Source organism: Rana temporaria, chromosome 5 (assembly GCF_905171775.1).
Source record: "Rana temporaria chromosome 5, aRanTem1.1, whole genome shotgun sequence".
NCBI lineage: Eukaryota > Metazoa > Chordata > Amphibia > Anura > Ranidae > Rana > Rana temporaria.
The window spans coordinates 386,717,038-386,741,755 of NC_053493.1; the positions used below are offsets into that span (position 1 = coordinate 386,717,038).

At 48.3% G+C, this 24,718-nt stretch overlaps 1 protein-coding gene across 1 annotated transcript in view; it reads left to right on the forward strand.

The window, feature by feature from the left end:
* Window positions 1-24,718, forward strand: part of COLEC10 (collectin subfamily member 10) — a 91,858-nt gene that overhangs the window by 66,501 nt on the left and 639 nt on the right. Inside the window, exons 4-6 of the mRNA XM_040354890.1 lie at window positions 6,826-6,897; window positions 16,507-16,560; window positions 19,684-19,779. Coding sequence (XP_040210824.1) covers window positions 6,826-6,897; window positions 16,507-16,560; window positions 19,684-19,779 — 222 coding nt within the window. The remainder of the gene's footprint in view (window positions 1-6,825; window positions 6,898-16,506; window positions 16,561-19,683; window positions 19,780-24,718) is intronic.

Consider the following 24,718-nt stretch of genomic DNA (forward strand, 5'->3'; position numbering starts at 1 on the left):
AAATAAGAAGGCTTTATTGAAAATCAAGCTGTAAAGCAAAAGTCCAAACGGATGGTTAAACAGAGTCTTGCGAAGCCAGAGGTCAGGAACCAGAAGGGTAGTCGGACGAAGCCAGGATCAGGAACCAGCAGGGTAGTCAGACGAAGCCAGGATCAGGAACCAGCAGAGAAGTCAGACGAAGCCAGGATCGGAACCAGAAGCAGCAGCAGTCTTAGAAGCATGTGAACACAGGAGGACCAAGCAAGGAACTGAAGCCACAGAGCTCCTATATATGTGAGCCAGGCATCCAGCTCCTCCCAGTGGGAAGGAGGAGCCGCAGGGTGGGAGGCTACAAGAGTCCCAGAAACCAAGATGGCCGCCAGCACATGTCAAACGAAGGAGACAGGAGAGAGGTAAGACCATGACAGTACCTCCCCCTCAAGGGCCCCTCCTCCGCGGTGCAAAAAACGGTTTCTGAGGGAAACGTGCGTGGAAGGCTCGGAGCAAGGCAGGAGCATGGACATCTGCGGAGGGAACCCAGGAACGCTCCTCTGGACCGTAACCACGCCAGTGGACCAAAAACTGTACCCGACCGCGGACCAGGCGTGAGTCCAGGATATTGCTCACCTCATACTCCTCATGATTGCCCACTTGGACCGGACGAGGCCGAGGAACCGAGGAAGTGAAGCGATTGCACACCAGTGGCTTCAACAGGGAGACATGAAACACGTTGGAGATCCGCATGCCAGGAGGAAGCGCAAGGGCATAGGCTACCGGGTTTACCCTGCGAAGCACTCGGAAGGGACCAACAAAGCGAGGAGCCAGCTTGGGAGTGGGCACTCGAAGGTTGAGGTTGCGAGTGGACAACCATACACGGTCTCCGACCTGGTAGGAAGGAGCAGGCGCTCGTCTGCGATCAGCCTGGAGTTTCTGGCGCTGCGCAGAGACCTCAAGGGACTTCTGGATCTGTACCCAAGAGGCGCGTAGGACGGAAAGGTGATCCTCCACAGCCGGAATATCCTGGGGAGAGAATGCCTCCGGTAACACGGCAGGTTGGAACCCATAATTGGCCATGAAGGGAGACGTCCCAGAGGAAGAGTTCACCGCCGTGTTCCTGGCAAACTCAGCCCAAGGCAGGAGGTCAACCCAATTGTCCTGGTGATCGGAGACATAGCAACGAAGGAATTGCTCCAAGGCCTGATTGGATCGTTCTGCGGCCCCATTGGACTGAGGGTGGTAGGCCGAGGAGAAGGAGAGATGAATCCCCAACTGGGAGCAAAAGGCGCGCCAGAACCTGGACACAAACTGACTCCCCCGATCCGACACTATCTCCTTGGGCAAACCGTGCAACCGGAAGACCTCCCAGGCAAAAATCGTGGCCAATTCTTGTGCAGAGGGTAACTTCTTGAGAGGAACACAGTGGCACATTTTGGAAAACCGATCCACAATCATGAGAATGACCGTATGGCCTCGGGATGCAGGGAGATCCACAATGAAATCCATCCCCAGGTGTGACCATGGGCGCTCCCCGGTGGCTATGGGTTGCAGCAGGCCCAACGGAAGGTGCCGAGGGGACTTACTCTGGGCACAAACGGAGCATGCCGCTACATATGCGGCGATATCGGAACGTAGGGAAGGCCACCAGAACAGACGTGAAACAGCCCAGGACAGCTGATTCTTACCAGGATGCCCCGCGGTCTTGGAGTTATGGTAGGTTCGCAACAACCGAGTGCGCAACTCCTCAGGCACAAAACATCTGCCGTTGGGTCTCCCAGAGGGAGCACCAGATTGAGCCGCCAAAATCTGCTCACCAAGGGGAGAGGTCAGGCTGGTGCGAATGGCGGCCAGGATCTGATTCGGAGGTATGACCGAAGTCGGTATAGATTCCTCCCTGGACAGCTTGGAGTACTGCCGTGATAAGGCATCCGCCCTGATGTTCTTGGAACCGGGTAGGTAGGAGACCACGTAATTAAAACGTGACAAGAACAGAGCCCATCTGGCCTGACGTGGTGTCAATCTCTTGGCCTCAGAAAGGTAGGTCAGATTCTTGTGGTCCGTCAGGATGAGAACCGGAACCACGGAGCCCTCGAGCAAGTGCCTCCACTCCTTGAGAGCCTGCACTATGGCCAATAACTCCCTGTCACCAATCTGATAGTTGCACTCCGCGGGTGACAGTTTCCGGGAGTAAAACCCACAAGGAAGCAGCGGGCCCTCTGGTGTTCTACGCTGAGACAGAAGGGCGCCTACTCCCGTCTCAGATGCGTCCACCTCGAGGACAAAGGGCAACCCAGGGTTGGGATGAGACAGAATCGGGCCCGACACAAAGGCGGATTTTAGGGCCTCAAAAGCCCGGATGGCCTCGAGCGGCCAGACCTGGGAATTACTGCCCTTCCTGGTCAGATCCGTGAGAGGCTTGGCCAGCATGGAGAAGTCCCTGATGAACTTCCGATAATAATTGGCGAAGCCCAAAAAGCGCTGCAAGGAACGAAGACCACTGGGCTGAGGCCACTGTAAGACAGCCGAAACCTTCTCAGGGTCCATGGAGAACCCCTCAGCGGAAATGATGTAACCTAAGAAGGTTACCTGGGATCGGTGAAATTCGCATTTCTCAAGCTTACCGAACAGCTTGTTCTCTCGTAACCGTTGCAACACTCGCTTGACATCCAGAATGTGGGCCTCCATGGATTCAGAGTATACCAAGATGTCATCCAAATAGACCACCACACACTGCTGCAACAGGTCACGGAAAACATCGTTGATGAATTCCTGAAAGACTGCAGGCGCATTGCACAACCCAAAGGGCATAACCAAGGATTCATAATGACCGGTCCTGGTGTTAAACGCGGTCTTCCACTCATCGCCCGCCTTGATCCTTACCAGGTTATATGCCGCCCTCAAGTCGAGTTTGGTAAAGACCGTGGCCCCCTTAAGGCGATCGAACAGCTCGGAAATCAAGGGTATCGGGTAAGCGTTCTTGATCGTGATGCGATTAAGGCCCCTGTAATCGATGCAAGGCCTCAACTCACCGCCCTTCTTTTTCACAAAGAAAAATCCAGCCCCTGCCGGGGACGAGGATTTGCGAATGTGACCACGGGACAGCGCCTCCATCACGTACTCCTCCATGGCCTCATTCTCCGCAACCGACAGAGGATAGACCCTGCCGCGAGGAGGAACGGCACCAGGTTGTAACTCTATGGCACAATCGTATGGGCGGTGCGGAGGTAGGGCAACTGCGCGCACCTTATCGAATACATCCCGGTACTCCTCGTATTCAGGAGGCAACAGAGAGTCCGAGGAAGTACACAGCAACTTGACAGGCCCATGGATGCAACTAGCCCCACACTGTGGTGACCATGAGAGGATCTCGGCCGATCTCCAGTCAAAAGTCGGATTATGCTTCTGGAGCCAGGGGTACCCCAAGACCACCGAGTAGTGTGGAGACGAAATAACCTGGAAGCAGACTGACTCTCTGTGAACGACACCAATGGCTATCCCCACTGGAAGGGTCTCATGAGTCACGTGTGACGGCTGGAGGGGTCTGCCGTCTATCGCCTCTAGAGCCAGCGGGGAACCTCGAGCCTGCAGAGGAATGGAATTGGCGGCAGCGAACTCACTATCAATGAAAAAACCACCAGCACCAGAGTCCACCAACGCCTGGGTCGTCACCGAGCCCCCGACCCAGGAGAGGACAACAGTGATCAGTGGTTTATCAACACGGGAAACCGGGGACGAGGAGACTCCACCCAAGATCTGCCCCCGACAGGATCTCAGGTGCGAGCGTTTCCCGGACGGTTCGGACATGCCAACCGAAAATGCCCACCGAGACCACAGTACGTGCATCGGCCCTCGCGTCTCCGGAGTACCCTCTCCCCCTCGGACAGGCGAGCAAACCCCAGCTGCATGGGTTCACCCCCAGACAAGTCAACCCCAGGAGGCGTGGGAGGAGAGGGAGGCACGGGTGGGACAGCAAACGTAGGCGCCAAACTGTTAGGAGGCCTCCGCAGGCTCTCCTTAAAGGAAGGTCTCTCCCTGAGTCTGGTGTCAATCAAAATCAGGAAAGAAATAAGAGCCTCGAGCTCCACTGGTAGGTCCTTAGCTGCAACCTCATCCTTCAAGGCATCCGAGAGACCATGAGAGAAAGCAGCGACCAGAGCCTCATTATTCCAGCCCACCTCTGCTGCCAGGGTACGAAACTCAATGGCGTATTCGGCTACGGATCGTGAACCCTGTCTGACGGACATAAGGAGCTTCGCAGCAGAGGCGGCGCGAGCCGGCACATCGAATACCTTCCGAAGAGAAGCAACAAAACCGGAAAACTCGGCAACCACCGGATTGTTGTTCTCCCATAAAGGACTGGCCCAGGCCAAGGCCTTGTCCGAGAGCAGCGAGATCAAGAAGCCCACCTTTGATCTCTCAGTGGGAAAGGCATGTGGCAGCAACTCGAAATAAATGCCCACTTGGTTAAGGAAACCTCGGCACTGAGTTGGCTCTCCCCCAAATCGCTGTGGAAGGGGGGCAGAACCGGTCATACCCCGAAACACCGCAGGCGCAACATCAGGTGTCGGGGTAGACTCTGGCGCAACAACCGGAGCGGCAGTAGGAGCGGGCCCAGGAGCGACAACCGACCCATCGGCAACGGGAGCGAAATGAGCCGTGCGTTCAAGCAGGGTTTGCAACGCCACGGCGAACTGACCCAACAGGTAATCCTGCTGATCAAGTCTGGCAACCAGCGTGGGTAGCGAGAATGGCCCTGTACCGTCAGAATTCATGGCTTGGTCCTAATGTCACGGAACCATGAACCAGACGTACAACAAGAGATAAGTGAAAATAAGAAGGCTTTATTGAAAATCAAGCTGTAAAGCAAAAGTCCAAACGGATGGTTAAACAGAGTCTTGCGAAGCCAGAGGTCAGGAACCAGAAGGGTAGTCGGACGAAGCCAGGATCAGGAACCAGCAGGGTAGTCAGACGAAGCCAGGATCAGGAACCAGCAGAGAAGTCAGACGAAGCCAGGATCGGAACCAGAAGCAGCAGCAGTCTTAGAAGCATGTGAACACAGGAGGACCAAGCAAGGAACTGAAGCCACAGAGCTCCTATATATGTGAGCCAGGCATCCAGCTCCTCCCAGTGGGAAGGAGGAGCCGCAGGGTGGGAGGCTACAAGAGTCCCAGAAACCAAGATGGCCGCCAGCACATGTCAAACGAAGGAGACAGGAGAGAGGTAAGACCATGACAAAACCAAGATACGACGGCATCTGGGTTAGATCTGACAGGTGTACGTCCTTGTACGCCTTCGGATCTAAGATGCAATACTTTGGCGTCCGCTGGGTGGCGTTCACGTCGTTTTCCACTTATGGTATGCAAATAAGCTATTTCCGACGTATAGTTAGACTTGCCATGTTAAGTATGGCCGTCGTTCCCGCGTCGAAATTTGAATTTTTTTTTTTTGCGTAAGTCGTCCGTGGATCGAAATGGACGTAATTCACGGACGTTAAAAAAAATGATGTCGTTGCAACGTCATTTAGCGCAATGCACGGCGGGAAATTTAGAAACGGAGCATGCGCAGTTCATTCGGCGCGGGGACGCGCTACATTTAAATGAAACACGCCCCCTAACCGCCGATTTGAATTCCGCCACCAGAAATACACTACGCCGCCGTAACTTACAGCGCAAAATCTTTGAGGATTCGAAAGAACGCCAGGTAAGGTACGGTGGCGTAGCGTATCTCTGATACGCTGCGCCAAACTATTTCTATGTGGATCTGGCCCATTGATTCCCCTGGTTAGCGCAGGTGGTACTCCTTGCATAGCCCAACTGTCTCTTTTTAACTTAGTGTGTCTCTAAAATGAAAGCTCCAAAAAAGACAGTAAATATTTTCCTCTCTTGTCACTCACATCTAAGTAAGTGTTTGTTTCCATAAAGGTTATTGTGTGTGTGGCTCTATTGGCTTTTACATTGTTTGGTTATTATTACCCTGCTGAGCTGGTGCCTCCTGGGGATCAAGGGTTTAACAATGCTGTGATACGGTACCGATCACTCGCTGTGTTTGTTCATAGCTGTAGCATAGTAAACGGTTTACTATGCTTCAGTTTGTGAATGAACAGGAAGCCACTTAGCACAGAGTGCTTCCCCATTCATTCACTGTCCAGTGCAGAGAAAGGAACTGGGGAATTTTTGACCTCAGTTAAAAAATGCACAGTGCTCAAAAAAGGTACATGAGCTTGTTTATTGCAAAAAGGACAGCCCATTAAAAAAAATGGATTTCCCTGCAATGTAACATGCCTGACATTGTGCAAAATAGCTAAATAAAACATTCAAAATGATTGGTGTGTTTAAAGCGGTGGTTCCCCCTAAAACAAATTTCTAACAATACATTCGTAAGACTGCTTACACTGCGGGTAGGCTGGCTTTTGTTTTGTTTTTTTAGTACATACCTCGATAACGCCGTTTCGTCCCTTGGTGGTGGGCGTTCCTAGTTGATTGACGTTCCTCCGACGGGCGCATACTGCGCGTCACGACTTTCCGACAGAAGCCGAACGTCATTGCGCAGGCGCCGTATAGAGTCGGCTCTATACGGCGCCTGCGCAGCGACGTTCGGCTTCTTTCGGAAAGTCGTGACGTCACGTATGTGCCCGTCGGAGGAACGTCAATCAACTAGGAACGCCCACCGCCAAGGGACGAAACGGCGTTATCGAGGTATGTACTAAAAAAACAAAACAAAAGCCAGCCTACCCGCAGTGTAAGCAGTCTTACGAATGTATTGTTAGAAATTTGTTTTAGGGGGAACCACCCCTTTAAGTGATTTGCATTTTATTTATTTTTTGTTTTGTTAACATGTTTTATATTTCAGGTGCTAAAGGAGAAATTGGGTACTTGGGTGGCCAAGGGCTGATAGGAAAAATTGGCCCTATTGGAGGAAAAGGTAGGACATTTTTTTTTCTCTTCTTCTTTTTTTATGTGATAAAAAGTCAAAGTAATATTTCTATGAATGACTATTTCTTATGGTTGCATCCGTGAGATTTCTGTTTTTATGTTAAATCGTTCCTTGGAATGATAATGTTAGTATTATTTGCAGTTTATATATTATCTCTCTAGGATTTGCCACTTTTACACACATAGGAGAAAATGTTAGATATTTTCTTTAACCGCTTCATTACCGGGCATTTTCACCCCCTTCCTGCCCAGACCAATTTTTAGTTTTCAGCGCTGTCGCACTTTGAATGACAATTGCGCAGTCATGCAACACTGTACCCAAATGAAATCTTTATGTTTTTTTCCCCACAAATAGAGCTTTCGTTTGGTGGTATTTGATCACCTCTGCAGTTTTTGTTTTTTGCGCTATAAACAAAAGAATATCGACAATTTTGAAAAAAAAAACACAATATTTTTTACTTTTTGATTTAATAAATATCACAATTAAAAAAAAAAAAAATTTCCTCAGTTTAGACCGATACGTATTCTTCTACATATTTTTGGTAAAAAAAAATCAGAGTAAGCATTTATTGATTGGTTTGCGCAAAAGTTATAGCATCTACAAAATAAAGGATAGATTTATGGCATTTTTATATTTTTTACTAGTAATGGCGGCGGTCTGCGATTTTTATTGTGATCGTGACATTGCGACGGACAAATTGGACACTTTTGACATGTTTTTGGGACCATTCACATTTATACATCGATTAGTGCTATAAAACTGCACTGATTACTGTGTAAATGTGACTGGCAGGGGTTAACACTAGGGGGCGATCAAGGGGTTAAATATGTTCCCTAGGGAGTGATTCTAACTGTAGGGGGCGGGGACTCACAAGGGGAGGAGACCGATCTGTGTTCTTCTCTACTGGGAACACACATCGGTTCCTCCTCACCTCTGACAGGACATGGATCTGTGTGTTTACACGAACATTGCGGACGCCGGGCACACGCACTGGGTCCCGAGCGATGTGGCGGGCACGCGCGCCCCCTAGCCGCCCGCTTTTTTGGCCATACTTCTCTTGTGGGTTACAGAAGTGCATGTGCTTTTGCTCTCCTGTGACCCAGAATCAGCTGACAGTGGGCTAAACTGCAGGGGTCTTCAAACTACGGCCCTCCAGTTGTTCAGGAACTACAATTCCCATCATGCCTAGTCATGTCTGTGAATGTCAATGTGTTACAATGTCTAATGGGATGTGTAGTTCTACAACAGCTGGAGGGCCGTAGTTTGAGGATCCCTGGGCTAAAGCATGTTTGGCTGACGTGGAAGAGCCGCCACAGGCTCTGGAAGGATCCCGGCAATATAGTCAGGATCCACCCAGCTGCCTCACAGACAAATGGCTTCAGTTCTCAGCGCTTAGCTGAGAGCCAAAGCCATCTGTGCTTGCCCCCTCTTCTGCCTGGCTCTCCAGTGAGTGCGAGAGGGGCAGAGCAGAGAGCGGTGACTGACAGTCAATGTTCTCTGGTCTGAGAAGACTGAGAGCTGAGCGATCACATGACTGCAATTCTCCAGCTTAGAGCCAGCTGGGGACAGCTGCAGCATCAGACCAATGCTGCTGCATGGAAGTAAGTTTGTATGTCTGTCATAGGTGTGTGCAGCCTATTGCATTAGGGTGTGCACCCCAAAGCTCAAACACACATTACCGATTATTCACAATGTTCATTCAGAAAGGGAAGGGGCCAGTAAATTACATATTTACTGGCCCCTTCCCCACTCATCTTAAAACATCTCCGCAGCAACAGCCGACGGTAGAGGAGAGGAGGGAAGTCGGGAGCGTGGTGGGAGGGGAGGGCAGTAGGGGGAATCTGTGCTGCACAGGATGATTAGGGTGTGCCTAGGCACACCTGGCACACCCTGTGCGCACGCCTATGATGTCTGTTATCCCCACACAGTTAGAACACACTGGGGGGGGACACATATTTAACCCCCTGATTGCCCGCTAGTGTTAACTTATTCCCTGCCAGTCCTTCCTTTACACAGTAATCAATGCATTTGTCTCTTTGTCTTCCCCTAACAGAGTTGGCTTTTCTCTGAGGACAGCTGCCGCCAATCATCTTCTGATCTCCTTTCTTTTTAGGACTGGTCATTTTGTACCACTATATGGACTATAAAACTGACTGTAGACATATACATTGCCTGCTTTTTAAGTGTTGGGTAGTACCAGTGTTTGCGCTAACAGTTTATTCCAAATTTCGATGGCTGCATGAATGCCAATGGTCCCAAAAAAGTGTCAAAAGTCTCTGATCTGTCCGTCGCAATGTCGCAGTACCGCTAAAAATCGCAGTTCACCGATATTACTAGTAAAAAAAAAATATATAAAAATGCCAAAAATCCTTCCCACAGTTTGCAGACACTATGGGCCAGATTCACGTACGAGCGCGTAACTTTGTGCGGGCGTAGCGTATCCTATTTATGCTACGCCTCCGCAACTTGGACGGGCAAGTGCAGTATTCACAAAGCATTTGCTCCGTAAGTTGCGGAGGCGTAGCGTAAATGGGCCGGCGTAAGCCCGCGTAATTCAAATGTGGAAGAGGTGGGCGTGTTGTATGTAAATCAATGCGTAAATAACGCGCCTAACGAACGCATGCTCAGTATCACGTCGAATTTACTCCATAAGATACACCAGGCCCATTGCCTGTGACGTGATCGTAACCTACGCACAGCCCCATTCACGTACGACTTACGTAAACGACGTAAAAAGATACGCTTGCCGACGTCCATACTTTGCATTACCTACGCCTCATATAGCAGGGGTAACTTTACACAGGACGTAAGCCTTACGTAAATGACGTAGCGGCCGCAAGTACGTTCGTGAATCGGCGTATCTACCTAATTTAAATCTACAGAAGCGCCCCTTGCGGCCAGCGTAAATATTGCACCCAAGATACGACGGCGTAGGAGACTTACGCCGCTGGTATCTTGGCCAAATCAATGCGTAACTGATTCTAGGAATCGGGCGCATAGATACGACGGCTCACATTCGGACTTACGACGGCGTACGTAAGTCCGCTGTGAATCTGGCCCTATAAATTTTGCGCAAACCAATCAATATACGCTTATTGTGATTTTTTTTACCAAAAATATGTAGAAAAATACATATTGGTCTAAAATGAGAATCATTTATTTATTTTTTTTAAAGTTTAAAATATGTTTTTTTTTTGTTTTTTTTAAACTGTCGGTTTGTTTATAGTGCAAAAAAACTGCAGAGGTGATAAAATACCACCAAAAGAAAGCTCTATTTGTGGGGGGAAAAAAAGGACGCAAGATTTGTTTGGGTACAGCGTCGCACGACCGCACAATTGTCAGTTAAAGCGACGCAGTGCCAAATTGTAAAAAGTGATCTGGTCAGGAAGGGGGTAAAACCTTCCAGGGCTGAAGCGGTTAAACTGGCTAAGAACCATAAATGAGAAGTGAAAAATACGGCCTTTCTGTATTCAGAAAGCAAGATACGCTGACATTAGCTTAAGATCCGACTGGCGTAAGTCTCTTACACTGTCGTATCTTAGGGTGCATAATTACGCTGGCCGCTAGGTGGCGCTTCCGTCATTTTCAGCGTAGAATATGCAAATGACCTAGATACGCCGATTCACAAATTTACGTACGCCCGGCGCTATTTTTTTACGTTGTTTACGTTGGGCTTTTTCGGCGTAAGGTTGCTCTTGCTATTATGAGGCGTACGCAATGTTAAGTATGGACCTCGTTCCCGCGTCAAATTTTGAATTTTTTACGTTGTTTGCGTAAGTCGTTCGCGAATAGGGCTGGACGTAATTTACGTTCACGTCGAAACCAATGACGTCCTTGCGGCGTACTTTGGAGCAATGCACATTGGGAAATTCCATGGACGGCGCATGCGCCGTTCGGGAAAACGTCAATCACGTCGGGTCACCACTCATTTACATAAAACACGCCCCCTCGTACTCATTTGAATTAGACGCACTTACGCCGGCCCCATTTACGCTACGCCGCCGCAACTTACGGAGCAAGGGCTTTGTGAATACTGCACTTGCCCGTGTAAGTTGCGGCGGCGTAGCGTAAATAACATACGATACGCCCGCACAAACTTATGGCGGGATACTTGAATCTAGCCCCAGATTGACAACCTGGACGTGGACCTGGTGTGCAGTTAATGCCATCTAGTATTTATTCTGTGACATTACACTATTCTATCCTATATTTATTGGGGCATATTCACAAGTTTTTAAAGTTTACATTTTCAGTATATTTTTATATGTTTTTGTGTTTTTATTTACATTCTCTTAAGAATTCTTCCAGAACAGATAAAATCCATTTCAAGTTCCTAGACCAGCCTTTTTCAACTTGGGGCGCCTTGACAAAATGCCTAAAAATTGCCCAAAATTTGTATACAAGCCGGCAGGTAGATTAAAGCGTAAATCCGTGGGGATCAATTTCGTGGGGAAAAAAAATATCCAGTAAAGAAAAAAATAATATAGTGTATACAATTGCGACACTTTTCATATTGTAATTGAATATTATTAATGCGTACAGCAACATAATTTCCTGCTTGTGTGATTGGCCCAAGATACAAGTCAGATTTTGGGCATCCCCTGCAACAAAAATGTCATTTTTGGTGAGATACTTTCAATAGGAAATCACATCTAAAGAAATGCAGGCCCAGCAGCTTTCCTCATTAGTGCCCTGCAGGTGCAGCAGCTGATTGATTATTATGAAACCCCTCCCATTAGACTCACTTTCCCACATGGGCACAGAGAAACACACAGGGATTTCTTCAGAATAACAAAGGGTAGGAATCTGCAACAATGTTTGTTAACCACTTCCATACCGCAGCCCGTCATATGACGTCCTTGGTTTTTAGGGGAGACGTTTTTTTATCTGATGCTTTCCAGCCTGGAGGAGAGAAGACCTTCATTACAACCTTCTAGCCATCATGCATCCTAACACAACCAATGATGTGGTTGGTTGATAAGGAGGATGTAAGGTGCCTGCACAGCATCCTTGTTGGTCTCTCGTTGTCAGCACTGAAGTCACATTAGTTGAGTGAGAGAGGAGAGAAACTCTGGAATACTAGCAGAGCCATTTGAAGGAATTTGGGGGCCCCAAGCAAAATGGACATGGAGGCCCCCCAACCCCCCCACACGTTCTTTTTACTCCCCCCCCCCAATGTTTTTTTTACCCTCCCCCTCCCTATGTTCTTTTTACTCCCCCATCCCTACCGGGTCCGTACCGCACGGCAGGAGATTCAGTTTCCTGTTCCCGGCTGGACTAACAGGAAGTTAGCACTCAGTGTGCACTTCCTGTCAGTCTGGCCAGGAACAGGAAACTGAATCTCCAGTACCGCTGTAACGCGCGGTACCCGGCCAGAGTCCGGACGGACAGTAGGAAGGAAAAGGAGCTCGGCCACGCTACAGAGAAAGGGAAGTGACAACTTGAGGCAGCAGTGCTGCAGGCTCTCTATAGAGCGCTCAGGCAGCTGTAGGAAGCATGGTAAGGGCCCTGCTTGGGGCCCCAGGCCAGCTCAGGGCCCCAAGCAATTGCTTGGTTTGCCTGCCTTGTAGCGACGGGCCTGAATACTAGTCAGTACCAGGGTGGAAAGGTGTATTTTCTTTGGAAGAATAAATTACCTCTGATGTTGGTGGGTCCTGTAGGTGTGAATGTTGCTGCATTATGTCGTTTTTTTATACATTAGAATGGGGGGGCCTTTGGATTGTACATTTTTTAAGGATGCCTTGACTGAAAAGAGGTTGAGAAACTCTGATCTAGACAGCAAGTCTCAGGAAGATTCTGAACAAATGTGTTCCATGGAAATTTAGACTACAATGAAACCTCGGATTGCGAGTAACGTGATTAATCCATACAATCATTTTATTTATTTTTTAAAATCCTGACTCGATTGTCTCACAAAACTAGCATTTTTTCCCTGCTGTAGCAAATTGGATCATGCTCTGCTGGGGTTTTTTGCCTTCCTCTGGATCAACTGTGGGTATGGAGTTGGGTGTATGGGATTTTACTGTGTTTTTTATTTTGTTTTTTTATTTTTTGTGGTTGAACTGGATGGACTTGTGTCTTTTTTCAACCTGACTAACTATGTAGCAGGATTCAAGCCACAGCGGTGTGTAGTACCGCATTTGGCCTGTGGTGCGTGGGTGCCGAAGCTGATCGGAGCCTATCAAAGCCGTTACTCGGAAATACTCCTTTCCCGAGCCTTTTTGAGGGTTTCCAAGTTCAGTCGAGCTGTCCCGAGTATCTCCGGGGCACCCCCACCTCTGGCCACATGCGGTATTGCATGTCATAGAAGTCAACGTGGAACAAATTATTTTCGTTTCCATTGACTTCTATGGGGAAACTCACTTTGATATGTGAGTGCTTTGGATTACGAGCATTCTCCTGGAACAGATTATGCTTGTAATCCAAGGTTCCACTGTATTTAGTGCTAATCATAGATTATAGTGCCAATTTTCTATATTTTATATATTACTATATTACTTTTTTATTTTTCAAAAAGCGTTCCCCAGTGTTAAACCTTACATCTCATTTCTAAATTGCTACATTTGTAAATTTCAGTTTTCCGAAGTAAGAAATGCAAAACAAATGTTTTGATTGGTTGATATAGGCTACTACCTTTTTAATATTACTATTTTTTTTGTTTAACCACTTGGAGCCCCAACATTGTACATTGACGGCCACAAGGTGGCTCTACAATGCCGGGAGGACGTCTATTGATGTCCTCGGCTCCTCCGGACACTGGGGGGCGCGCATGGTGCATCACTGCGGTGCCGATGCACGTGCCTGGCGCCCTCGATATCCGCCGGGTACCCGCGATCGGACGTTACACAGACAAGGACTTGGATCTGTGTGTGTAAACACACAGATCCACATCCTGTCAGGGAGAGGAGACCGATGCTGTGTCCCTTGTACATAGGGACACAGCATCGGTCACCTCCCCCAGTCAGTCCCCTCCCCCCACAGTTAAAATCACTAGCAGGGAACACATTTAACCCCTTGATCGCCCCCTAGTGTTAACCCCTTCCCTGCCAGTCACATTTATACAGTAATCAGTGCATATTTACAGCACTGTTCGCTGTATAAATGTGAATGCTCCCAAAAATGTGTCAAAAGTGTCCGATATAATGTCGCAGTCACAATAAAAATCGCAGAATGGCTGCTGTTACTAGTAAAAAAATATATATATATTTTTTATAATTCTGTCCTCTATTTTGTAGGCGCTATAACTTTTGCACAAGCCAATCACTATACGCTTATTGCGTTTTTTTTTTTACCAAAAATATGTAGAAGAATAAATATCGGCCTAAACTGAGGAAAAAAAAACTGTTGGTTTGTTTATAGTGCAAAAAATAAAAACTGCAGAGGTGATCAAATACCATCAAAAGAAAGCTCTATTTGTGGGGGAAAAAAGGACGCAAGATTCGTTTTGGTACAGGGTCGCACGACCGCGCAATTGTCAGTTAAAGCGACGCAGTGCCGAAAGCTGAAATTTCGCCTGGGCAGGAAGGGGGTATATGTGCCCAGTAAGCAAGTGGTTAAACAGAAAAAAAAATGTGTCTGAGTGAAAGTGTGAATCTAAAATGCTTCAGAAACCTTTTCTCTTTAAAACGTACACAAGATTATTATACTGTGTCCTTGATGTCGGTTGTCACTTAGAAGGGCCACACTGCCCTCTTCTGGGCAGAAATCATTATTGCACGTTTTATTATGTTATTGACATTGGGCTAGATTCAGAGAGAATTTACGCCGGCGTATCTATAGATACGGCGCGTAAATTCAAATCTGCGCCGGCGTATCTTCTTTCTGTATTCAGAAAGCAAGATACGCCGACATTAGCCTAAGATACGACTGGAAGAAGTCTCTTACGCCGTCGTATCTTAGGGTGCATTCTCACGCTGGCCGCTAGGTGGCGCTCCCGTCGTTTTCGGCGTAGATTATGCAAATTACCTAGTTACGCCGATTCACAAACGTACGTGCGCCCGGCGTTAGTTTTTTACTTCGTTTGCGTAAGTCGTTTTCGGCGTAACGTTGCTCCTGCTATTAGGAGGCGCAGCCAATGTTAAGTATGGACGTCGTTCCCGCTTTTAAATTTAAATTTTTTACGTTGTTTGCCTAAGTCGTTCGTAAATAGGGCTGGACGTAATTTACGTTCACGTCGAAACCAATACGGCGTTGCGGCATACTTGAGAGCAATGCACACTGGGATATGTACACGGACGGCGCCGTTCGTAAAACACGTCAATCACGTCAGGTCATCACACATTGGCATAAAACACGCCCCCCTTCCACATTTGAATTACGCCGGCTTACGCCGGCCCCATTTACGCTACGCCGCCGCAACTTACGGAGCAAGTGCTTTGTGAATACTGCACTTGCTCCTGTAAGTTGCGTCGGCGTAGCGTAAATACAATACGCTGCGCCGCCATAACTAGGCGCGCAGGTACCTAAATCTGCCCCACTCTGTATATAGTAGTTACCATTAACCACTTTCACAGGGACAGTTGGGAGCTATGTTGTAGGGTAAGGGGTTACCTGAAGGGAGCTGGTGTCTTTGGAGGAGGCTGATTTTTTTTCTCCGTAGGCTGGGGGCTTTGCAGTGGCACTGTGTGAGACTGAAGAGCACTTCAGGAAGTTGGGGGGCACTGTGGCACAGTGATGAAGGTTGGGAGCACTGTGGGAGACTGTAGAGCACTGCAGGAAGTTGGTGGGCACTGTGGGACTCTGTTGGAGATTGGGGGCACTATAGGGGCTGGAAACTGTGCAGCAAGCTAGGGGGCACAACAGGGGACTGGGTGGCGCTGTTGGAGATTGGAGGGCATTATAGGGGCTGAGGGCTCTCAGGGAGCCCGGGGACACTGTGGGAGATTGAGGGGCACTGTGAGAGTTTAGGTGATCTACAGCTGGCTGGAGGCCCGGGAGGGAGAAGGACAAGACCAGGCAGCAGGCCACAGCCCGGTGGTTGAGAACCATTTCTCTAGACTTTCATTGTTCAGATTATTATGTTTTTTTATTATTTATTTAGTAGGCTGGGAGCTTTGCAGCGAGACTGGAGAGCACTTTAGGAAGTTGGGGTGCACTATGGGAAACTGATGAAGATTGGGAGCACTGTGGGAGACTTTAGAGCCCTGCAGGAAGTTGCTGGGTACTGTGGGACTCTGTTGGGGGCACTATAGGGGCTTGAGACTCTTCAGCAAGCTAGGGGGCAAAGCAGGGGGCTAGGTGGCGCTGTTGGAGATTGGAGGGCATTGTAGGGGCTGACGGCTCTCAGGGACTCCGGGGACACTGTAGAAGATTGAGGGGCACAGTGGGAGTTTAGGTGATCTACAGCTGGCTGGAGGTCCGGGAGGGAGAAGGACAAGACCGGGAAGCAGGCCACGGCCACGTGGTTGAGAACCATTTCTCTAGACTTTCATTGTTCAGATTATTACTTTTTTTTATTATTTATTTAGATTTAAAATATGTTATTGGGAGAATTTTCATTTGAAAAGTATGTATGTCAGGATAAAAATTGTACAATGATTATTGGTTTGATTTCTGCACATATAATACAATAGAAAATGTCTTTGATGTTTGTTTTAGGGGACAAAGGACATACAGGCTTAGCTGGATTTCCAGGAGGAAAGGGGAAACCAGGTATGTGAATTTAGCTGTACATCATTATAGAAAACCTAAAGTCTATGGGCCAGATTCACGTAGAAGTGCGGCGGCGTAACGTATCGTAGATACATTACACCTCCGCAAGTTTTCATCGCAAGTGCCTGATTCACAAAGCACTTGCAATGAAAACCTACGCCGGCGGCCTCCGGCGTAAGCCCGCGTAATTCAAAGGGGCGTGTGCCATTTAAATTAGGCGCTCTCCCGCGCCGGACCTACTGCGCATGCTTACTTTTGAATTTCCCGCCGTGCTTTGCGCAAAGTGACGTAATTTTTTCAAACGGCGACGTGCGTAGCGTACTTTTGTATTCCCGGACGTCTTACGCAAGAAATTTTTTTTTTGAATTTCAACGCGGGAACGACGGCCATACTTTAACATGAGCTGTGTAAAGTTAGGGCAGCTAAAACAACGACTAACTTTGCGACGGGAAACTAGACTAGCAGTGACGTAGCGAACGCGAAAAACCGTGGATTTGCATACCCGACGCTGGTTTACGACGCAAACTCCCCCCAGCGGCGGCCGCGGTATTGCATCCTAAGATCCGACAGTGTAAAACAATTACACCTGTCGGATCTTAGGGCAAACTATGCGTAACTGATTCTATGAATCAGTCGCATAGTTAGGAAGCCCCTAAAACAGAGATACGACGGCGTATCAGGAGATACGCTGTCGTATCTCTTTTGTGAATCTGGCCCTATGTAAGCCTAACCATTAAGGCCCGGATTCACAGACAGCAGGCGCACATTACGCCGTTGTAGCATATCCCCCTGTACTCTGCGCCAACGCAGCGCAGAGAGGCAGGCATGGAATTCATGAAGCCAGTGCTCCCTACGTTGCACCAGCGTGGCGTGGGTTTCAAAGGCGCAGGCTGGCGGAAGTGGAATTGGGCGTGATCCATGCAAATGAAGCGTGACCCCATGCAAATGATGGGCCGAGCGCCAGACAAGTACATAAAACGAACTGCTCATGCGCTGTGGCGTGGACGCATCCCCGTGCGCATGCTCACAACCACGTCAGAACAACTGCCTATGCTACGCCGGATCACTGTGTACGCCGTTAACGTAACCTATGCCCAGCCAGACCCACGTCCAACGTAAAATACGCCGGCTTGTGTTCCCTGGTGCAGACCTTTGCATGTCTGGTGCTGGGTTACACCTCCTTTATGGGGCATAACTTTACGCCGGGCGTATAATTTACGCGCACTGCGTCAGACGCACATACGTTCGTGAATCGCCGTATTTCCCTCATTTGCATATTTGAATGGCTGATCAATGGGAGCGTAAATATGCGCCCAGCGTAAATGTGCGTCCACCCTATGCCGGCATAAGCAAGTTACGTCGGCAGGCTGAAGCCTATTTTTGGGCGCATCTCTGTTTGTGGGTCAGGCGCACAGATACAACGGCCCAGATTTATACTTACGTCGGCTTATCTTGTTATACATCAGCGTAAGTGCTTTGTGAATCCGGGTCATAATCTTCAAATAAGTTTTAATGCGTAAATTCCAATTTATAAGGAGTTGCTTCTACTTGAAAAAAAAAAATCTTTCAAACATCAAGTTTGAATTTACAAAAATGTATGTAACATCCTATCACTGTCCCCCAATTGCCGCCTCTTGTTTATTTCTCTTTTTTTTTTTTTTATTACTTTATCACTTTTTATTTTGTAGCTTGTCGTTTTACTTTTTTTATTTTTGTATAATATTCTTATTTTTAATATTATTTTTCTTATTCTTTACTTTTTAATTACTTATTTTATTAATTTAATTATTATTTCTTGTTTTTTTTACACTTAACTTTATTGCTATCACACAGGAGAAAATAATGGCTGAACAGTGCACACATGTTCTACTAGAAAAGAAAGCAACTCACCGCTCGTATGCTGAAACTGTCTCCACGCTGCTCGCACACAGCCCTGCCGCCTCCTAATACCATGCAGTGATAGACAGAACACATCTCAGCATTAGACCCGCATTCTGTCTATCACAGCGTGGTTAGGAGCAGGCGGGGCTGTGTGCAAGCAGTGTGGAGACAATTTCAGTGTGTGTTTTACCGCTCTGCAATCCCGCGTTGCACCACTAGTCATTATCCGCAATTTTTTAGTTGTTTTCGGTCTCCGATATATCGGTGCATCCCTACTATTTACCAATGCTAGCAGCATAAGGATTAAAAATAATCCATGTTGACTGAGGGAGTGAAGTTCCGTTTCTGTGTGATGAGCCAACCCAACTCAACAAACCCACAAACATTTAGGTAGATTCAGAAAGAGTTAGGCCGGCTTATCAGTAGATAAGCCGACCTAACTCTGAATCTACGCCGCCGTATGTTTAAGCGTATGCTTAAACAGAGATACGCTTAAACATATCTAAGATAGGCCGGCTTGCGCCGTCCTATTTTAGATTGCAATTTTTCGGATGGCCGCTAGGTGGCGCTTCCATTGCGGCCGGCGTAGATTATGTAAATGAGCTTGTACGCCGATTCAAGAACGTACGCCCGGCCGCCGCAGTCGAATTACGTTGTTTCCGTAAGGCCTTAGGCGGCCTAAAGTTATTCCACCTATGAAGTGGCGCCGCGAGGTTCGAATTTTTTATGTTGTTTGCGTAAGTCGTCCGCAAATCGGGAGTTACGTCGTTTATGTCCACGTCGAAATCAATAGGCCCGTACGGCGTACTTAGCCGCAATGCGCACTGGGAAATGTAGGCGCCCGGCGCATGCGCAGTAGCTAAAAATGTCAAAAAACGCGAGGTCAAGCCTCATTAGCATACAACACGCCCCCCTCCAACCAATTTGAATTAGGCGCCCTTACGCCGGCCGCGATTACACTACGCCGCCCTAAGTAAGGAGGTAAGTGCTTTGAGAATCATGTACTTGCCTCTCTTACTTAAGGCGGTGTAGTGTAAACACGCTAGGCTACGCCGTCTTAAGATTGCACGGCCGTACCTGAATCTACCTAATTGTGTTTCAGATGAATATTTGGGATTTTTCCACATTTTCCAGATTTGTGAATCAAGTCACCCATCTCTACCCAGGTGTCTATCTGTGGACAGAGCCATATATGATGGCCATGAGACTCCTCTGATTGATTTGTATTCTGTTTTGATCCAGGCACTTTCTGCGACTGTGGAAGGTATCGCCGAGCTGTTGGACAGTTGGACCTAAAAGTCACTCATCTCAAGTCGTCTTTATTGTTTGTAAAGAATGGTGAGTATACTGAATACACATTTCTATGGCCCAGATTCACGTAGATTGGCGCATCTTTATACCGGCGTAGCGCATCTCATATGCGCTACGCCGACGTAACTCAGAGAGGCAAGCACAGTATTCACAAAGCACTTGCTCCCAACGTTGCGCCGGCGTAACGTAAATTGGCCGGCGTAAGCCCGCCTAGTTCAAAGTAGGAAGGAAGTGGGCGTGATCCATTTAAATGAAGCGTGACCCCATGCAAATGAAGGGCCGAACGAACGGCGCATGCGCCGTCCCGTGGACGCTTCCCAGTGCGCATGTTTAGAATCACGTCAGAACGAACACCTAAGATACGCCGATTCACTGAACGTAAACCTACGCCCAGCCCTATTCACGTAGTACTACGTAAACGATGTAAAATACGAAGGCTGTTCCGTCGTCCATACCTTTGCATGGGTTGTGCCTCCTATATGGTGGAATAACTTTACGGCGGACGTACGCCTTACGTAAACGGCGTATATTACTGCGACAGGCGCAAGTACGTTAGTGAATCGGCGTATCTAGGTCATTTACATATTCAACGCGTAAATCAATGGAAGCGCCCCTTGCGACCATCGTAAATATGCGCCCAAGATACGACGGTGTAGGAAACTTACGTGATGAATGTGCTTACTCCATTACAAACGGTAGTTTTACCAGAACGATCGCTCCATTCTCATAACTTGCTTCTGAGCATGCGCAGGCTTTTCACGTCATTAAAGCCCACACACGATCATTTTTTACAACCCGAAAAACGACAACGTTTAAAACGTTGTGAAAAAATAGAGCATGTTCGGAAAAAAAATTGTCCGTTTTTTAGAACCCGAAAAATGCTCTGAAGCCCACACACGATCGTTTTAAATTACATTTTTAAAAAACGTTGTTCTTTACAACCCGAAAAATGATCGTGTGTACGCGGCATTAGGGTCTGCAAAAGTCTTGAGACTAGGGCGGAGGTTCACCTTCCAGCAGAACAACGACCCTAAACATATAGCCAGAGCTACAATGGAATGGTTTAGATCAAAGTAAGTTCATGTGTTAGGCCTTGTACTCACGAGCAGACATGTCCGATGAAACCGGTCCGCGGACCGTTTTCATCGGACATGTCTGCCCGGGGACTTCTGTTCGATGGCTGTACACACCATCGAACAGAAGTCCGCACGTAAACAATACGCGGGGCGTGTCCGCGGTGTCGCCGCGTCGATGACGCGGTGTCGCCGCGACAATGACGCGGCGACGTGGGCGGGCCTGCCTTTTAAATGCTTCCACGCATGCGTCAAAGTAATTCGACGCATGCGAGGGATGGCGGGCGGCCGGACATGTACGGTAGGTCTGTACAGACGACCGTACATGTCCGGGCGGACAGGTTTACAGCGGACTGTTTTAAAGCAAGTCCAGGAAACAGTTGTCCGCTGGAAACCTGTCCGATCCGTCCGAAAATGGTCCGCTCGGGCCAACACACGGCCAAACATGTCTGCTGAAACTGGTCTGCGGACCAGTTTCAGCAGACATGTTTGGTCGTGAGTACGGGGCCTTAGAGTGGCCCAGAGAAAGGTCAGACCTAAATCCAATTGAGAATCTGTGGCAAGGCTGAAAAAATGCTGTTTACAGACGCTCTCCATCCAATCTGACAGAGCTTGAGCTATTGTGCAAAGAAGAATGGGCAAATAATTCACTCTTTAGATGTGCAAAGCTGGTAGAGACATCCAAGACTTGCAGCTGTAATTGCAGAGAAAGGCGGTTCTACAAAGTATTGACTCGGGGAGCTGAATAAAAATGCAAACCACACTTTTCACATATTTATTTGTAAAAAATGTTGAAAACCATTTATCATTTTCCTTCTACTTTACAATTACAGTATGTGTTGGTCTATCACGTGTAACACTACCCCCGAAGGAGCTGTTGGTTATTTTCGGGCGGCATGTTACCTCTATTTCCTCGCCGTTCAGAGTGATGGATGAAAGTAGAGAAAGTTCAATGTCCACACTTTACACTTCCTTTTTAAAGGTTTATTTGCTGAACTTGGTAAAAGAATAAAAGAAGTGGTTGAAGGGGTGGAAGAATAACAGGAGTATAGGTTCAGGTGTATTAATTCAATCCGGAAACACCCCTACTTCCAGCTAAACAGCTTTTGTCGCCTCTCTAGCCAGAGTGGGTATTGCGCACCCGGATAGGTTTCTTTCACTAGCCTAGCATAAAGTGACCAGATTTTTAAAATGAAATCCGGGGACATATTTTTTCTTTACTAGTAATGGCAACAATCAGCAACTCTCTGCCCGTCGCCCGCCTCACAGCCTCTCAAGTCTTACTCTCTGGGCCCCGGCTACTACTAGATAGGGAGCGGAGGAAGATCACTCTGCCAGGGAAGGCAAGGAGATAGGCAGGTGGCTGGCCGGGATTTGAGCCAAGGTAGAATAACATGTGAGCAGAGCTGAATGGGTATGCGCCCAAAACTGAAGAAATATTCCCTCCACTCCGACCAGCACATGATCATCAGAAAGGGGCACAGGTAATGGGAACAATACAACCCCACTATGCTAGTAGACACGGCGGAGCTGGGGGGTGTAATTCTAATTTTTTTATCTTAATTCTGCACTGACTTTCTTTGAAATTGCCCCTGCCCCCTATTAAATCCAATCTGGGGACAAAACCAGGGACAGACTTGGTCCGGGGACAGTGTCCTCAATCAGGGGACTGTCCCCTGAAACTGGGGATGTCTGGTCACCCTCGCCTAGCAGCCGGAATGGCGCACGGAATATGGTACAGTCTCTGCCACAGACCTTCCCACAAACGGAGACACTTTTCGGTCCAAAATCCTTGTAGCACAGGATTCAGCACCCGTATCTCTCCAGATTAACTTCTTGCAGGACTTAGAACTGACAGGCGATCACCACCAAGCCTTTCAGTAAATGGTGCATCCTTCGATGAAGTTCAAGGCCTCTCTTGACACACCAGCCTCTTGTTTGGTCCTCTACAAAATAGGTCCTTCATCAAGCGGCTTCCTCCCTCCAGGACGGACAGCACAGGATCACTCTTGAAAACGTAGACCCAATCTGCTTACTGGGCCTACTTAACAGATCACAACCCCGGACCAACATGATCCGAAGCCAGGATTACAGGAACACGCACCCTGGGCCAGGAGGGCCACACACGGGGGGTGGTGGGACAACAGACCCAGGATCGACAACCCCTGTCCAATGACGTCTGTCCCTTAAGTACCCCTCCCTAGCATGCACAGCGGGTTGATCAACCCCACTGATTGGCTGCCGAGGGAAAATACCCAAATTACCTTGTCCTAGCTGCTGCCACCCTTGGCGTGGAGCAGCGGCGGTCCGTCCATAGAGGGCGCTGGAGCGCCGCCCCCTCTGGCTCCGCACCACCACTGAAAATAACATACATTCATGCATTGTGTGCGTGTGTACGGGGCCTTATCCTCAGAACGTACGGGGGTGCGTTCCTTGGATAAGACTGACGGCCGTCTCAGCCAATCAGGTTTGCCGATTCTGGTTATCGGTAACCTGATTGGCTGAAGCGTCACCAAGGTGAGAGAAGACATCGAGGGACATGGAAGCATTAAGGTAAGTGCATTTTACAGGGCACAGCGGCGACAATGGGCACAGTGGCATTAATGGGCACAGTGGCATCAATGGGCACAGTGGCAACAATTAAAGGGCACAGTGACATGCACAGTGGCAACAATTAAAGGGCACAGTGACATGCAGAGTGGCAACAATGGGCACAGTGGCGACAATTGAGGGGCACAGTGGTGACAATTGGCACAGTGGCGACAATTGAGGGGCACAGTGGCTGCGTTTGATGGCATGGCACAGTGGTGACAATTGATGGCATAGTGGTTGTGTTTGATGGCATGGCACAGTGACTGCATTTGATGGCATGGCACAGTGACTGTGTTTGATGGCATGGCACAGTGACTGCGTTTGATGGCATGGCACAGGACTGCGTTTGATGGCATGGCACAGCGGCTGCTTTTAATGGCATGGCACAGCGGCTGCGTTTAAAGGCATGGCACAGCAGCTGCGTTTGATGGCATGGCACAGTGACTGTGTTTGATGGCATGGCACAGTGGTGCGAATTGATGGCATAGTGACTGCATTGATGGCATGGCACAGTGGTGATAATTGATGGCACAGTGGCTGCGTTTGATGGCATGGCACAGTGGTGACAATTGATGCCACAGTGACTGCGTTTGATGGCATGGCACAGTGGTGACAATTGATGGCACCGTGGCTGCATTTGATGGGCACAGTGAGGCTGCAATTTTTTTTCTTTTTCGTTTACGCCCCCCCAAAAATTTTGAGCACCAGCCGCCACTGGCCTGGAGTGATAACAACACCCCAGGTGAACAATAGTGGTCACTCACAGCACAGCCATGGCTGGAACAGAGGCCAAATTTGCTCAAAATTACACATGTCTGAGTCAACTAACTCTCGGACTTCCCCCTAAATTTAAAGCAGCGCCAGCCCAACAGGAGCAGGCCGCTACACACATAAAGTACATTTATGTTTTTGGTTGTAACACAAAATGTGGAAAATTTAAAGGGGTGTGAATACTTTTTCAAGGCACTGTAGAAATCAGATGTTTCAGCAAGGATGGATCTTGCTCAGCAAGCCTTAGGCCCCGTACACACGAGGAGACATGTCCGATGAAATCGGTCCGCTTTCATCGGACATGTCTCCTGGGATATTTTGGTCTGATGTGTGTACACACCATCAGACCAAAATCCCCGCGGACAGAGAACGCGGTGACGTGGCATCGTGCGCAAACCAGGAAGTTCAATGCTTCCACGCATTAGTCGAATCAATTCGACGCATGCGCAGGATTTCGGTCCGCTGGTTAGACGTAATAACCAGCGGACATGTCCGATTAGGCGTACTAACCATCGGACATGTCCGACGGA